The 17,131-nt window shown below is 45.3% G+C and overlaps 2 protein-coding genes across 6 annotated transcripts in view; both read right to left on the bottom strand.

Annotated features, from left to right (window-relative positions):
• Window positions 1–5: 5 nt before the first annotated feature.
• On the bottom strand, window positions 6–8,278 carry fzr1b (fizzy/cell division cycle 20 related 1b). 3 transcript variants are annotated; one of them, XM_071516370.1, is made up of 14 exons: window positions 6,740–6,999; window positions 6,280–6,465; window positions 5,962–6,063; window positions 5,761–5,824; window positions 5,520–5,647; window positions 5,017–5,099; window positions 4,703–4,886; window positions 4,393–4,458; window positions 4,187–4,289; window positions 3,486–3,667; window positions 2,965–3,198; window positions 1,959–2,063; window positions 1,681–1,773; window positions 6–1,097 (listed from the first exon to the last, which is right to left on the bottom strand). In XM_071516370.1, exons 1-14 carry the CDS (start codon window positions 6,746–6,748, stop codon window positions 1,056–1,058), a joined length of 1,581 nt encoding a protein of 526 aa, XP_071372471.1. In that variant the 5' UTR covers window positions 6,749–6,999; the 3' UTR covers window positions 6–1,055. The 3 variants fall into 3 exon arrangements, with proteins under 3 accessions (XP_071372471.1, XP_071372469.1, XP_071372468.1); XM_071516368.1 differs by lacking the exon at window positions 6,740–6,999 and adding an exon at window positions 8,214–8,278 and having other exon boundaries at window positions 8–1,097; XM_071516367.1 differs by having other exon boundaries at window positions 8–1,097; window positions 6,830–6,999.
• A 4,613-nt stretch (window positions 8,279–12,891) lies between these two features.
• The window catches only part of LOC139641804 (3',5'-cyclic-AMP phosphodiesterase 4B-like), a 38,005-nt gene continuing 33,765 nt past the window's right edge, over window positions 12,892–17,131 (bottom strand). For all 3 annotated transcript variants that reach the window (XM_071516404.1, XM_071516403.1, XM_071516405.1), the window contains 5 exons: window positions 16,661–16,760; window positions 16,200–16,354; window positions 15,976–16,098; window positions 15,670–15,852; window positions 12,892–15,548 (listed from right to left, as the gene is read on the bottom strand). In XM_071516404.1, coding sequence (XP_071372505.1) covers window positions 15,198–15,548; window positions 15,670–15,852; window positions 15,976–16,098; window positions 16,200–16,354; window positions 16,661–16,760 — 912 coding nt within the window. In that variant the 3' untranslated portion in view covers window positions 12,892–15,197. The remainder of the gene's footprint in view (window positions 15,549–15,669; window positions 15,853–15,975; window positions 16,099–16,199; window positions 16,355–16,660; window positions 16,761–17,131) is intronic.

Raw genomic sequence — 17,131 nt, 5'->3', positions numbered from 1 at the left:
TTCCTCAGCTAAAGTCTCGGAGAAAGATCGAGGGAAAGTTACCAAAAAACTATCTGAATGCAACCATAAATTGGCTGGTGCCTGGTGCTGTTGTACGATGACTGACGGAGCCAAATGTGATTGTTCAATTGTGGGTGACACTGGACTATTTAAAGTAATACTAAAATATTAAGGCAGAAGTGTGGATACACAGAAGTAGCATCTACACTGGGTTTCTGTTTAAGTGGATTGTGGTAATGCTTGATTTTGCTGCCAATTAACAAATATTGGAATGAATGGGCCTGAGACAATATTTTTTTATAAAATACCTTTCTTTGTCAGTTCCGATATACAGTGAGAGACAAGTGTCTTGGTGACAATTACAACTTCAAGTTGTTCCAAAGTGTCCTTTTTTAGCTCTTCTACATGGATGCACGCGGATCCAAGATCACACCTCCATCTTTATGATGATTGATAAACACCAATAAACAGTTTATTCTTTGCAGCTGCATGAGCAACTGTGGGTGGTGTTCACTTATTTATTGTCTTCTGTTGTATACTGTCGTAGATCATATACACACATTATCAAAATATAGAAATCCCCCCAAGCCAGGTCACAGCCAGGCCTCTTCTTCTCTCTGTGTTACAAAGGAGAGCCTCTTAGAAACGTGATGTCATCACCATTATATAGCTTATAACTCTTGTACACGTATACTTCTGCTAATATATAATAAAACATTTTTTCCATCACATCCACAACAGAAAAGGAAAAACAAAACAGGACAGACTTTGTATGCAGACAGCATGTCCTGACTCTAGGCTGCTTGTTTTCAAATCAGTGACATCGCTTCAGAAGGACGGCAGCCGTTGTTGGAAGTTGGAACCGTGTCCTCGGTAGAAAAAGTGGAATTGAGAAGTATTGTTGTAGTGGCGGTCGGTGCGCTGAGGGATGGTGCTGTGATGAGAGGGGTGGACTGCGTCTCTGCAGGCTAGAGTGAGTATCGTGGGGTGAGAGTGTGCGTTTCCTCCACAGCTCAGCCGGCTCCTCGGGACACAGCCCTGACCCCGGCCGATCACTATCGTATTCTTGTGAAGAGGTTCAGCACCGACTTTGATTCCTGAAGAATACAAACAAATTAGATTTGTTTATCTCACATTTACAAATTAGATTTGTTGATCTCAAATTGTCCTTGAAATTGCCTTAATACGACAGCACATGCACAAGGAATGTTTTCTTTGTGTTGCGTCATGTGCGGGGTTCCCACACTCACTTGGACATCACGTTCAAGAGCTTTTAAATGACTTTCAAGGTGCTGTTTGGTGAAACTCAAAATTGGCATGTTTTGGGATAAGAAATGATGCTGGTCAAAATTAGACATCATAGAGGCCTCATTTTTTACTCATGACCTTGTCGAGTCACACAAACACACAACACAAAATATCCATCAGCATGTGAAGTGTTGATCCTAGAATGAAGAGACGTCCAGATAGAAAGTATTGATGAATTTGGGTGCTGTATTTACTATAAAACATTCTTTCACGGCAATCCATTCATTTTCAAAAACTTTCAATGCCTTATTTTTCCTCAAATCCACACACTTGCAAAGATTTTCCAGGCCTGTGGGAACCCTGCATGTCATTTGTTGACAACAGCAAAAGTCTTGTACAGTATATCATGGATAAAGTGGCACTGTACTGTACCTTGGTGCAGCGTGTTTTACTGAAGACGTTCCAGAAACGTAGTGTCTCATCCCCAGCGCCTGTAACGATGGCCTCCCCATCTGGTGACACAGCCTGAGCAGAAGATACAATTGGTACATGTATATTAAAAATGCTGAGAGCTCAAAGTTACCAATAGTATGGATGAAGACACTGGAAGCCTATAAACTCTCTATGCATTTTAAAAACTGAACATGTGAATAAGCTAATAGTCCAGTTACAGTAGCATCAACAGTGAACATGCATGACTGCAGTCTCACCAGGTACAGCACTCTGTAGGAGTGTCCTGTCAACTTGGCCACCTGTGTTAGTGATGGATACTTCCACACCAGGATCTGGTTCTGAGAGTAGCCGTGAGTGCTCACCTGAGGAGAAGGGAAGAACAATCGACTGAAAATGTGAAACACAAATGGCTTTCTACTTAGCCGAAAGACCTAAAAAAAACATGAAGAAGAAAACATCTTAATGCTTAACCCTGCACAGATTTGTTATTGAGTGGATGAAAAGAAATTAACAAGATGAGTCACACCCACACAAAAGAATACAATTGAGGGTAGAGCTCTGTCTGTCCTTTTTTGAGGTTAATTTGCAAAAACATTGTGAACACAAGATTGAACACAGATTTATGGAGCTTCTGGGTGTTGTTTGTATCCATCTGTACCTATAAATCACCGACTCATTGTAAAAGGCTGACTGCATATATTTGTTAGCCGAAATCTGTTGAAGTAAGCTGATGCAACAGAATATAGAAATATGATTAGCATTTACCATGTTACAGAAAAGGCAAGGGTGGGGCTTGTGGCAACTGATAATGTAATGACTGTTGGATAATGTAGTAACTTGTCAAAATGTAATAAAAACTCTCTCTAAGTGAGCCTAAATTGAAATAAACTCTGTTAATGTATTAAATTGCCAGATAATGTACTAAAATCTTCAGACTGATAATGTAATGCATTATTACATTAGCCAGCATTAAAAGGGGTTTAACTTTTCACGTCTGAAGATGCGATTAAATTATCTGGCAATTTATTACATTAATGGGTTTTAATGGGTTTTCGTTTTATTACATTTAGACCAATTCCATATAATGATTGGTCATCTGTCAGTTATGTCATCGTTTGTTACAAGGCTACACTCATCTTTGCAATTTAAAACAACTATGTATTGGCCAATATCCAAGTACAGAGGTAGCATCCCCAGGGTGGCATGTACATTGGTGCGTGTGTGTGTGTGTGTGTGTGTGTGTGTGTGTGTGTGCCTCCTCACCAGCTCGTTGGCGTGTTTGGACCAAGCCAGGTTGCAGACCTGGGAGCCGGTGTCGGTGCTCTGCAGGGCCTGGCCCGTCAGTGTGTTCCAGAAGCGCAGGCAGCGGTCGGCGGTGCCGCCCCCGGACGCCAGCAGCCCGTGCTGGTGGGGCGACCAGGCGATGGCCTTCACCGCCGCCAGGTGGTCACTGTACTGCTGCATTGGGAGCAGGCTGGAGCTGTTCCACACCAGCAACTGGCCAGGGGAAGAAGAGGAACAGGAAGAGGGGGACGTTTGGCATAAAAAGGGAAGTGCAAGATGGATAATGCTTGAATCAGTTCACTTTTATCATCACAGGTCCTGTAAACTAGTCTCAAGAAGCTAGCCTAAAATACTTCTTTGAGTTATCTAAACATCTAATGTGTTATTTTATTCAATATCAGTAATCAAAAATTACGTTAGCTATTAGAGAGCACAATGCTACTGCATTTTTAGAGTCACTGACATGATACCTCGGTCAGTCTGAATTCTTCATCTCTCACCTTGTTGTCGTTGCCTCCAGAGGCAAGGTGCTGGTGGTCCGGGGACCATTTGAGGCCACACACCTCTTGCCTGTGACCTTGCAGTCTCCTCTCAGCGGAGGGAGGGGTTCTGACGTCCCGCTGCAGGATCACCCGGTCCCGGCTGCCCGACGACAGCTGCTCCCCGTTCCACGCCAGGGCACCTTCAATAGAAAGTGTCAGAGAGGAGGGTCTCATATTTCAGTGTGACTACTGAGAATTCATCTGGTGTTTCTTACGTGATAATACCGACACATGCCTGTTGGTACAGTGGATACATGGGAGTTTGGTGTAATTCATAGAAAAATATCAGGGGACCAGCTTAAAGGGGTGTTTAAGCTGGAAGGCTTTGTAGACTAGTGGAAAAACAAATGGGGGTGATCTTTAAAAACCAAGTCCATTATAGGCTTATGTTAAACTACAACTGCATATCTGCACGTTATATGGATAAAAAGAGACTGTCCAAACAAAGTCATACGATGCAAAAAAGAATTTAACACATAAATTGAGTAAAAGAGTACAACAACACAAAAGTGCAAAACAGAGCTCTCTCGTAAGCCTCTGTTTGACCATTCTCCTTATTTCCTTTTTTCATGTGCGTATTCCGTTTCTTTTCCTTAAAACAGACTCAAACAGCCTTTAACCAACAGTCTGTAATCCACCTGGCTCCAGCCGTGACTGACCTACGCGGGCTGAGTGACCCTCCAGGCTGGTTAGCTTCCTCCCTCCTGCTGCATCCCAGATCTGGACGTAGCCCTTGTGGGTTCCGACAGCAACCAGGCTTCCCTGATAAGACCAGACGCAAAGTCAATCAAACAACTGGATCAGTCACATGAACAGTTACACTTTCTCTCATACATTAAGAACAGATTCGGGGTTGCCAACTCACCCTCTCGTTCCAACAAACCGACGTAACAGAGTCTCCATCCACCGAAAGGTCGCATAATCTTGTCACCTATGAGAGACACAAAATATGAACAATTTCCCATTTCCACTTTATTCCCAGCTATACTAGAAACTTAAAAAAAAATCACTTTAATTGAGCCACATGATTACAGTATCTTGCTACTTCTTAGAATTGTTTTTCAGTTAACTGTACCAACACAGTTCCCCAGTTTCCCTTTCAGTGGTGACTGAAGAAAAATTACAGAATAAAACTCAAAATGTCAAGGAATCCCTTTAAATCCCCCCCCCCTGACCTGGCTGGTGCAGGCACTCCACAGGTAGACGCAGGCCCCCAGGCCCACGCTGAGCAGGTTGCCCGCTGACCAGTCTACCAGATTGAGGTAGAAGTCGTCCTGCAGCTCCGGGGCATCCAGCACCTTGAAGGGGATCTTGGAGATCTTGCGGGCCGGTTTGCGAGGCGAGCGGAGCAGCTTGTGACTGCAGAGACGAGGAGCGAGAGTCGGGGGGGGGGGGGGGGGGATGGAGGGGAGGGGTGTAAATGGATGCCAGAAATCTGAACACTGAACACTATGTCTCCTCAGCGTGAAGCAAGTGAGATATGTCATACCTTTTGTTACTAAGTGGAGAAAGGGAGTATGGTGAGACTTCGTTATCGCTATCGAAAGGCACTCTCTTAGTGTGGACAGTGTACTGTGGAAAAGGAACGAACACAAATTGAATTTAATTGTTAAATAGTTAATCATTATTTCATCGTAATAACCATTTATTTCTCCAAGAGTTTCCTTCTATCTGAATACTTCATTACTTAATCTCTTCATTGATTTTAATGTGTACTCTACCAGAGAACAGGGAGGGATTTTGCAGTGAATTGAGTTTCTTGGTGGCTTTATCATGTGTCATCAGCTAATTCCACATCCACATATTAAGAGAAAATCCTACACGTAGTGTCTTTGAGCATCTACCAAAATCTGCTTCAGATCTTCAAGCCATCATTAGCATCATTAATCCCAAGGTAACAACTTCCTCATAAGGACGGCAGCGCTGCGGACTACCAGGAGCTATCTGGAAACATATCACTCCGCAATGGCGAGGCATTATCGCGGCTCGTACCCTAAAAAGGCTGTGAGAGTCTTGAGAGAGGACCGCATGCCGCCGGTCATCCGTGTGAGGGTCTGGCACAGTCTCTATCCCTGCCCCCAGCAACTCATTCCTCAACAGAGCAGCATACGCCACAGCATCTGGAAACACATGATGGAGAGATATGACAGTGCATCAACAACATGACAACTGTTAGAATTCTCCAGGAGGGGTACAACTACGCTATAAAAGGCCGACAACAAGGATTTCCGACCTTTTCCCGAGTCTGAACTGGCGTCCTTCGCCTTGTGGTTCTGATTGGGAGAGCGACAGTTCTCCTGCAGAGAGAAAAAGAAGGCTATGTCAGCTACAGTCGCAGCCTTAATTACTGAGGGAGCGTAAGCTGTAAGGGTTTGCACAGAGTGACAGGTCGAAGGAACAGCTGAGTGAATAGGGAGAGGTGTAAGTCGCTCACATTGGCATAGTGGAAGTTGATGCTCCAGTTGCTTCCAGCACGAGTGGGAATGAAGCGATCCCCTGACTTGACACTGACAGGACTGCATGCAGCACCTACACACTGGGAGGAACAGAGAGAGAGGAACATAGTCATGGGACAACCAATATTGTTTGGGAAAGAATATATGCAAATAAGAGAGAACCAAATTATCCACATAGACTGCCATCCTACTATCACATATAAGTGTTTGTTAACATTATGATAAATTAAAGTGATCACGGATACATTTCCTTTTCTACAGCACACAGCAATATGAAGGCAAGCTCTGTAACTCACCTTGGTCAGGTGGGCCTCTGTCGGCAGGTTCTGGTGGTTGATTTGCCTCAGCAGCCGCCTCTCGTACTCTTGGTCCATCTCTACAGGGCCACCACTGACAAGCAGCAAGGCCCCTCTGCTGCCCTCCCCGCCCACTTTAAACCTCCGCTGCCTCCCGGTGAGGAGACCCACGGCGGATCCCCATCTCTGTGGAAAAACAGGTTCACTTCAGAATGGAAACAACAAGTGCTATGTAACGTCTCTCCCGGCTGGGTTAGCACGTCCCCAAGATTTAAATGGCCTGGTTAGCCTGGCGTCGCTGCCTGTCAGTGGCCAGCCTTGGGGTTGTGTTACTACTATCGTTAGCTGGCTGAAAAAAACAAGTGTTCAGCATTTACCGTCAGTTATTCAAATAAGCACTAAGAAATGACAATATATTTTTTCGCTAAATCGTTTCAAACTGCGCTTATCATGCTCGCACCGTTGTCATGGCATCATTCCCCTGCAAACAACAAACCCAGAGCAGAATGTGATCAGCTGACGACCCTGCTCGATGGCGAGGTTTCCTTACCCGACTGGCAAGGTGGCTCAAGTGACCAAATGAATTATCATCGTGCGTTGAGAATATCGGCGCTACGGCGGGGGTCTGATGGTGTTTCCTTCCAGATGTCAGCGGTACAGCGAAATGCCAACGCAACTCCTCGGTGTTGTTTATGTTCGGGACAAAGATGGCGACCGAATCAGCTGTAGCAGAAATTCTTTGGTTGACTTCTGCTGTCTGTGCCGTCAACGCAGTGCACGGCTCAACAGCGACGCCCGCTGGCGCTTTGTAGTAACTGCATTTTAAAGAGCCCCGCGTTTCCCTTTCCCCTCCATGGACACACGGTGTCGCTGGTGCACCGTGCATAGTTTAGTGTTGGGCTGCAAAATACTCTTCCCTGCAGTCTTGCTCAGGGTTTTGCCTTGCAGTGAATCTAAACAGCAGCCGTAGTTTGTTTAAGCACTAGTAGTATGCTTAACTGAAAACATGAAAATGTAATTGACTAATACTTCATAATGGTATCATACTATCCCCATGCCTGCATCACCAACAGGACATGCAGGACACATGCCCCTCTGTCTCCTGGACCACCAGGCCTGAAAACCCTGGGTTCTAATGCAAATCTCACACAGATCTGCATACTATCTCAGCTTGTTTGCCTAACCTCTCTGATGGGGTAGCTAATGGTAGGTAGGCTAATGGTCACGGTTGAATGGTGATTACTGGCAGAGTGCAGAGGCAGAGGAGGGGGGGGGGGGGGGGGGGGGGGTGTACGGTTGCCCCAGAGCTCCTAGTGGGTCAGTCTGGGCATGACTAACCGCTTACGTTTACCCTCATTTCTACTAAATTGTTCATCACCCTGCTAATGGTACAGGTGAACACAGTTTTCCAACAGCAGCAGACAGACAAGGGTTCAATCATCCTACACTGGCAGGGAAAATGCTGTGAGAAAGGGAGTCAGAGAGAGAGAGAGAGAGAGAGCGAGAGCAGGAAAAGCTGGGCCTCCCCTGCCAGGGATTTAATGGGACTGACCGACACGGCAGAGCGGAGACAGGGCATGGCATCTGTGGTGGCACCCTGATCCGCACGTAGGCCCGTCTGCCAGCCGGCCCTCTGTCTGACGCACTGCCAGGAATCCACCGCTCATTAACATGTTAACATGCAAAACTGGTTCAACCTACACAAGGTCATAGGCTACATACACACACACACAGACGTAATGTTTACAGACTGTCTCTTTCTTTGATGCACACGAACATAAACACACACACACACAAAATAGGCTGACATAGCACACACGCCCACACACACACACACACACACACACATGTGCAGATACACACACATATACTACACACACATCACACATGCACATACATGCAGCCGCACAGACACAAACACCACGATTACTTACACTATCTGACCATCACCACATTTTGGTTTTAGACAGCCTAGTCACAACAGCGCTTCTTATCTGCATCCTCCATCGGCCCCAGGGAGCAACGTGCAGCCAGGGCCACGTTCGGAGGCCTCATGCCTACGTGGAGGGCAGCGTCTTGGGGGGGGGGGGGGCAGAGCAGCTGTCTGTCCCAGTCAGGGCGGAGGCTCCAGAGGGGGGGGAAACGCTGCAGCCTTATCGTTCCTGTAAGACAGTGCAGCTCAGTGGGCACAGAGGAAGCCGAGTCGAAGCTCGCTGACTGCGATGCCCTCAGATCCTTACTGGAACTCACAACAAAACAACAATAGAGCCCGGACTTATCTCATCTCATGTATGACGACAGAAAAACACAATCCACGGCTTCAGTATGATTAAAAATGGGCGAAAGTGTACTATATAAAGAGGCAAAGACAGTGGGCTATCACAGACAATACGTGTGAATTGTTTCTGATATAACAGCATGCCATCAGACACGAGGGTTATGTAAGTGCTGGTATGTGATACACTGAGTTCAAGGAAATCTAGCAGGAAATTACCGTATAACAACACCTTATCTTTGAATCATTTAAGCAGCAGCGCAGGGTTTCTGGGAGACCAGGTGCGGGGTCAGAGCCCATATTAGTGTCAGACGGTTTTGGTGGCATCTCGGAAATCAAGATACAAGCTCCAGGCCCCTATTAGATCCAAATGATTTAGGGGATAACATGCAGCAAAGCTCCCAGGCTGGTTTCAAATCCAGGATGTTACAGTAATACACCTGAGCCAACTGAGCTGCCAGAACGCCCCGTAGATCTGAATGATTTCTGATGGCATCTCACAAGTTCGCACTAAGCTGCAGCTCTGGTTTGACTGCAGCGATGTTTATCTTGCCTCTATAGAGGTGTGTTTGTTTGACGGTTTAATATTTTCTAGGCTTCTTGTTCACCCTTAGTTAACACAAGGATCCCCCCGCCTCCTCCTCCTCCTCCCCACCTCTCTCTCTCTCTCTACCACAGGCTGTGCCACTGCAGCATGTTAAGTGCAAGAGCTGTGCATATCCTCCCACGCACTACTTTGACACACCAGAGAGCTAGAGAGCGGCCCTCGCTCTCTCTCTCTCTTTTTCTCTCTCTCTGTCTCTCTCTCTCTCTGCCTCTGGCTGGGACTCCTGTGTGAAATAAGGACAAGCATTGATCTGGGCACAATCAAGAGAACAACACAGACTTCATTACTGTGCACATGATTTGTTTAACAGTAGACCTCTCCGTCTCTGTTGGAGAGCCAACATAGATCATAATACATATTCTGACTGAATTTCACAGAGAGAAGCTGATGATAAAGTTTATGTTGAGGAGGAGCCAGCATTTTGTATAGTTGCGACTTTATTATCTGCAATAAAATGGCCGTGCCAGGGAATAATCTGAGATCCATGTGTGGCACTATCTCCCATTTTAATTGTGTATGTAATGTCTGGTGTTGTGATAGAATAGAATAGAATAGAATAGAATAGAATAGAATAGGACTTTATTGTCCCGCCAAAGCAGGAAATAGTTTCTGGTCTCACCAATTACAACACAACATCACATCCATGTATGTCACATCAATAAATCATAATTCACAGTATAATCAATATTCATTGTTCCATCTTTTTTTCAGGAGGAACCGTCTGCCTCCATCTCCAAATGTCACATCTATTCATCTGCTATGTCAGCCATAGTTTTCAGTGTGTGTGTGTGCATGTGTGTGTGTGTGCGTGGGAACACACTTGGGCCTTTATGCGTGTGTCTTTGTGAGTACCCATGCTTGATGCTAGGGGTGAGGCTTTTGTCGTGTTCTCGCTGAACGGGGATGACAGTGTGTTCCTGTGCGTGGCTCCGTCCCCACAGGGATGTTCCCTTCCGTGTCCTAACGCTCCCTGGGCCGGCCGCTCGCTGCCTTGGGAGCCCCGAGGAATCAGCACAAATGTCAGGCTGGTGCCATGTCCTTAAACGCATCGCGGCAAATGTGATTTGACACAGACAACTGCTTCAGACACAGATTCATATCCACGTGGATCTAATCATTGTTATATCACACACATCCAATGGCCCTATGATGATTTTATGATTATATAAACAAATCTGGTAATACTTTAGATTAGGGAACATATCAACTATTAATAAGTTGCTTATTAACATGCATATTAGTAGCCCATGCATAGAAGTATAGCCTATTACCTTTGGCCTTTTCCTCAATAACCTCCTAATTAGTGCTTATAGCAGTCAGTAAGGAAGTTTTTGCACATGAATTGGACTCTTATATCAAACTGTGACTAATATTCAGTTATTGCCACAGAGGCAGGAGTTGATTCATATAGCTCAGAGTTGGTATCTATATCGAGCGAGTCTTATCCCTCCGAGAAAGGTCAAAAGAACATGTCATATTCTGGGTGTGTTGTGACATTTCTCATGGGTTTTGCTCATTCTATGGATTATATAACTGCTGCCAGGCACATTTCATGTATTTCTAGAAATTTGAGACAGTCAGCTTGCACGCAAGAGCAAAACCACACAGAGAAACGCTGGCGTATCTATGATGACTGCCGTCTTGTTTGATAACCAGATGATTTGTGACATTTTTTTTAGAAGGGACGCATCCTGTTATTGTCCAAATCCTGCATTTTAGAGTGCATGAAACACACACACACACACACACACACACACACACACACACACACACACACACACACACACACACACACCCTTAGAGGAAAGTAACTGCCTCCTCTGATCTTTTCCAGATTCATCATTTTCTTTAGAGCGGGGCAGAACTGTCTTTTTCCGCTCACTTCCTCACCCATCTGTCTTAGCCACTCCAAGCTGATCTCAGCCATCCACAGTCCTGGGCTTCTACTGAATTACCCTGGAATGCCCCATATTACCCTTATTCCTCCCACTGACTGGCCAGTTGACTTCAGTCCTTACTGTCAACCCAAATAAAAACAAACAGCAGCTGGCAAGGAGAAACTCCAGGAAGACATTTGTTTTCATAATGTGGATATGGAGAGAGCAGGTTTGTTTTGCTGGAAGTGGTTCTCTTCCCCTCCGCCTTGGCCCCGGGCCCCGGGCGCTTTCAGGCCCTGGCTGCTCCGGTGGAGAAAGGAGGTTGACTGACTGACGACTGGCTCCACGTGCTTCAGGGGCCTCCAGCCCGCACGGAGCCCAGTTCACAGGCCTTGCCGCTGGGGTTGGGGTTGGGGCGGCCCGCCCTCTCCCTGTTGACGTAAGTCGCTAACAGACCACAGGACTTCTGTTATAGAGTTTCAAACAAGCTCTCTGCCAATTACCATGGTAGTATGGACCTTGGTGACCACCATGGAAAACGCTCGCCCTCGTGTGCACCCGTGTTTACAGTAAACGCTCGCCTCAGTTTTGCTGAATCTGAAAGAAGAGGAAGATGGTTCAGCTTTCCTGTTGCTGTCTAGTTAGTCATGTAGCACATTAAACAAAGTCAAGTTGTATCCAGATTAAAGAATTTCTGTGTTTCTCAATCCTGGTCCTCTTGGTACTGAGTACTGTTATCCTGTTCTGCATCCTACCAGGTAGTTTTCATAGCTGAATAATCAGGGACTGTTTACACCTGGGAGGCCAGCTGAATGTAATTAAGTACCTGGCAGAACAGAAAACCAGCAGAACTCTGGACTGGAGCTTCTCTAGATTAATGGCAGTGTAAGTGTGTATGAACAATACTTATCAAGATGCTATTTTGCAGTCTTGCTATCCCTTAGTTCTCAATGGATGAACCTCAAAAATCCATAATCACCACCATATATACAATAGAATTATAACACACTTTGTCTTTGTTCACAAAATGAGTAGTGTGGTTCAGATTAGATCAGTAAGACTTTTGTGCTGTACAGTGCGTATTAGTATGTGCTTCTTGTTTATGATTCCACAACTAAAATCTGTAAAAGTCATCTCTGGGTTCATGCTAATTTTACTCGCCTGCATGTGGATCACGTATTTCAGATCCTTATCACCGCGGGTCGAGGCATCGCCGGCCATGGGAGAGTGAATGCCCTGAGGGCCTCGCACATAGCACCACTATCTCTGCCCCTTCCTGTTTACACTGCTGCCTCTGTGTCCAGCCACACCAGAGCCAACTGGACTGGACTCCGGATTGAAGCCTCACGTTTTCAGTGATTCCCTCCGACTCGCAAAACCGGATCCGTGACATGCAAAAACCACAAGGGCAATTATAAATGCAGGATCACGCTTTTGTGTCGGGCCCTGGGGATTAGGCTGAATCGGGTGGTGTGTGATTGAGGTTGTTTTACTGCTGCTGAAGGTAGCTGAGGGCAACACAGCTGGTTGCCTTTCAGTCACACTGTAAACTGTAGATCAAACATTCAAACAAAGCTTCACCCCCTGTCCACATGATCAGCCAGGAGGGATGGAAACCTTTTGAACTCTTAGAGGTTGATAGAAAACTGCTCTTTTCAACAAACAGACGTTTTTCCAACATGTGAAGATGGCAACCACAGACCAGAATCTACCATCCATAACAAATCCCTATTTAAAACATTTTGGTGGTCTCAAAGTTATAAGCTCTAATCATGATCATATGATTCACTAATGCTTATGATCTACGTATGTGCATTAAGTAGCCAGAATAACATACAGAATCAAACAAAGAATTCAGTAATTCATGCCCATTTTAATAATCTGATAGAAAACATTTGTTGAGCACAACATACACCATCTTACCATACATTGTGTGAGGAAAACACTGAAAAAATACATTTGAAACAATGTCATATATTTCAGCAAATATGCTTATAGCTGTACAATGACCCGTCACCGTACACAATATACTGCAGTAACAATCAATCCAGCCTTCATAAGGATCTAGAAACAAAAACAAAAAAACACAAAAAACATCTGACTTTCTCTGCCAAGCACCTCAAGCGAGATGTTGCGCGTTAAGACTTCTGTACAAACATTTTTGGAATTTCAAACTAAAACATACATTTGAAATTGCTAACTCTCTTTCATCAGAACATCAAGAAAAGGTCAAAATTGAACGGCATAACTTCATGTTATGGTCTTAGCAAAACACCTTGCTAAAAAAAAAAAAAAAAAAAAAAAAAAGAATAAATCAGAACCACCAGACACGTTCAGTCAAACTGGGATTTGACATGTGGTAGTGCATATAAATAATACCAAATGTACAGTGAATATCATCAATCAATATCAATATTATCATGTACAAGGAAAAGATAATAAATACACTGTTACAAACAGCCGAAGGGTCAGCACGACACAGCTGGGTGCAAGAAGAGATTGTGCGACTCTGTGATCGTTTACACACACACGCACACACACACACGCACACACACACACACGCACCCACACTGGAAAAGAAGTGTCATCATGTTGTGACGCTATATTGACCTCCCTACTCCGAGGGTTGCAACTACTACAACAATGTGGTACCTTTAAGGTAGTGTTGGACAGATCGGCAACCAGCTGCAGAACTGTCTAAAGACTCAAAGTGCTGGAATAAAAAAAACAATAAGATAAGACTACTCTATCACTAATGGGTTTTCTTTTATGTGTCTACAGTAATTCAAAGCTTGAAACGCGTCACTTGTATGTTCATTTGATTGGAATGCTGTTAGAAAATGTATGCTTAACCGCAACAGGTGTGTGTGTGAGCTCATAAACTGAAAGGAGGAATTAAAAGCTGGGAAATTCCCCCTTGACTGAGATTACTGGAAGAGCTCAGCGTAATATTGTGTGACAAGGTCGTTTTATTCTGGTCTCAAAATAATTTGGTTTAGTTGGCTTTGATTAGCCTGAACTCTTGATTCAGCTCAAAATTTGAGTTGCTTGATGAAATGAGTGGATTCCATACTCTATTGGAGGATGTGAGGGATCAATTTGACTTCTGCGTGGAGGATTGATATGTTACGATTAGAGACTCGTCAAGCATGGCATCACACTTTTCCAAGGTGGCAGTGAATACGTCAAAGTGCTTTCATCACAAATTCTTTGGAGTTCTTTAGAACTTTTTGGACTTTGGACATTTTTACCAAACACAAAATATCTTTTTTCCCACTTTCAGGGAGACTGAATTATAAGGAAGTGAGTCACTTGCTTATGTGATGAATTATTGGAAATTAGTAAAATGTTTGGATAGGGGCTGTATCTATATTCACATACATCGAATAGAATAATATTTGGTTTTACATGTTTACATAATGTCTTGTGACTTGGAAAATAACTGATGCTTTGTACACTCTCTTCGCCCTGTGACACAAAGTGCAAATTGTGCTGGGAAGTCAAATGATTTTTAGAGATACATCCACTGAACACTTTTTGTGAGAACAAGCTTATACTATTGCCAGAACATCAGGAAGACTGTGTGAGACAAATATGTCCTCTTTGTAGAAAACACCTTTTACAGCTACATGAATGTGTCCAATAAATTATAAAAACACTTACAAAAGACATGGTTGTAAAAAAGGCACACAACGTCTTTAGACAAGTGTTAGAAAAAAGTAAATTACTACAAATACATGTTGACCAGTAGTTTGGTTGGACACTTTACCAGGTGGCGTCCAATCCCAACACAATACAAAGAATCTAAATGAACATAAAAAATGTCCTGAAGTGCAAGCTCAGAGTTCTTTACTTGTCCCAGTACATGGATAGATATCGTCCACTTCACCTTCTTTACCTGTGAGAACCAGGATCCAGCTCTGCCTCTGCAGTTCTACAGTAGTCCCTTCTTTAACGAATTGAGGCAGCACTCTTCTTCCGCCCTTTCTGGGGGCTCAAAAACAAACTGCCGCAGGGTTTCCAACCCTCCTCTGCAGGGGGGGGGCCCACAGTCAGTCAGGCCCTCTTAGCCAGGCAGCTCCGAAGAGCCAGATTGCAGGATTGCTCCACTGCAATAAAATGAATTCAGCGAAACCCAGACAGCCACCGGGGGGTTCAGCTATGTCTCGGCGGGGGAGACGTCACGCGTGCCCATTTCGACCCCGTCCTGACCGTCGCACCCGTCGGCCGTCTCCATCATCCCGCTCTCCGTCTCTCCGCTCTGTCTGTCCTGGTCGTCCAGCGTCAGCTCGAACTGGAACTTGCTCCCCACCGGCCCGCCCTCCACCTCCCCGAGCGGGCCGCCCTCCCCGTCGCTGGTGTAGAAGGGAGGCGAGGGGCTCTGGGGAATCATGCTCTGGTACCAGTTCCTGTTGTCCTCCAGCGTGTCCAGGATGTCCTGGGCGTCCGGGTGCACCAGGTCGGCCCACGTCTCCCACAGCGGGTGGACGATGTAATCGATGAAGCCCACCTGGAAGAGTTAAGGAGAGTGATGTCATTTTAACACTGACAACTTGGGGCGGGGAGCTGGAACGACTTTAACAGTTACTGTACATCTGTACTGTAATGATACTCTTCTATGCGTTCTCTACCTGCGTTCTCTCCACTGAGGCGGTGTGCTTGTCACACATGGGGCTGATCTCCATTCCCCTCTCCCTCTCTCTGTCTCCCTGGTGGAAGAACTCGTCCATGATCCGGTCAGTCCACTGCCGGTACAGATCCAGAGACTTGGTCGGGTTGCTTAGGTCAGCACAGTGAACCATGTTACGCAGAACCTGCAGAACAGCAACCGTTTAAGCATCTGGTGTCACGGTCTTGGTCGTCTGAGTGAATGTGCGTGTGTGTGTGTGTGTGTGTGTGTGTGTGTGTGTGTGTGTATATACAAGCGTGCCTCATACCTGCATCCTGTCTGTATAGTTGTCCAGCAACAGAACTCCAGAGCTGGTGACCTTCTTGGTTTCCACCATAGTCTTCAGGTCAGCCAGCAAGCTCATGTGTTTCGACATGTCAGTTGCCAAAACCTGGAAGAGAGCAAGAGAGAAAAAAGGAAAATAATGTAAGGAAAGACTGAGGGATAATGCAAGGGAAACTCATCAGACAAGATATGCAGACGTTCCCTCACCATGTCTATGACCATCCTCCTGAGGGTCTGCCTCTGTTTCTTGGTGAGGTTTTGGAAGATGTCGCAGTTGTCCTCCTGCAGCAGCTTGAAGCCCACGGCCAGGTGGTGGTTCTCCAGCACTGACTCATCGTTGTACATCAGAGCCAGCTCCGAGTCTGCAGGCAGGGAGGGAAAGAGGGGGGGAGAGAGAGAGAGAGAGAGAGAGGGAGGAAGGGAGCATAAATGACAGGAAGAGAGAAATTAAATGGAGCTTTCGCTTTCTAACTCCGGCCAGGTAACTATGGTAACCATCCCATGTCCCTAAAAACACACGATGATTCGAAGACAAATCCCATTAAACCATGCAAACATTTCTGCCTGTTTTTTTTTTGTTGTTTTTTTAAAAATGTTGACTAAATAGATCAGTGTTGCAGAAATCTGTAAACGTTTGTGATGGATGACAAGTACCAAAGAGGACTTACTGGTGTTGATGAGGAACTGGTTGGACACTCCTGGGTGGTCCACATCATGAATGGCTGCAGCAAAAATGGCCGCCAAGATCTCCAGATCAGTGAAGACCGCCTGCGTTTGAAGAGAAGCAGGAAGAAGGAAAGAATATAAATACAGCGATGAGCTTCACAGTAAAGGAACTGGCTTAACAAGGTGAGGCTTCAGACGGTGGTGTGATGTCAGTCCTTCCATTTGTCATCCTGTCTGGCATACAGTTTCAGTGGCATGAAAGTATTTATGACTGTACGTGCCAGTCAAAACTTAAAACAATAATCCCCAAGTTATTAGATAAGAGGATACAGAGTAACCTTATCCGCTAGAAACCTCTGTCTGACCATTGGGTTAGAAAGGTTCACCGTAGAGCCACACATTTGTTACTGTGTCTGCCACAAAAGACAAGTTTCAGAGACTAGGACTAGGATGTAAACAAATAGAAAATACAG

The sequence above is a fragment of the Centroberyx affinis genome, unplaced genomic scaffold (assembly GCF_046629955.1).
Source record: "Centroberyx affinis isolate AG114_WGS23_722 - 3 ecotype Tasmania unplaced genomic scaffold, CSIRO-AGI_Caff_v1 ptg000400l_1, whole genome shotgun sequence".
NCBI classification, from domain to species: Eukaryota; Metazoa; Chordata; class Actinopteri; order Beryciformes; family Berycidae; genus Centroberyx; species Centroberyx affinis.
Note: the sequence above shows the minus strand (reverse complement) of the source record. Positions and strands in the feature narration are given on the sequence as shown.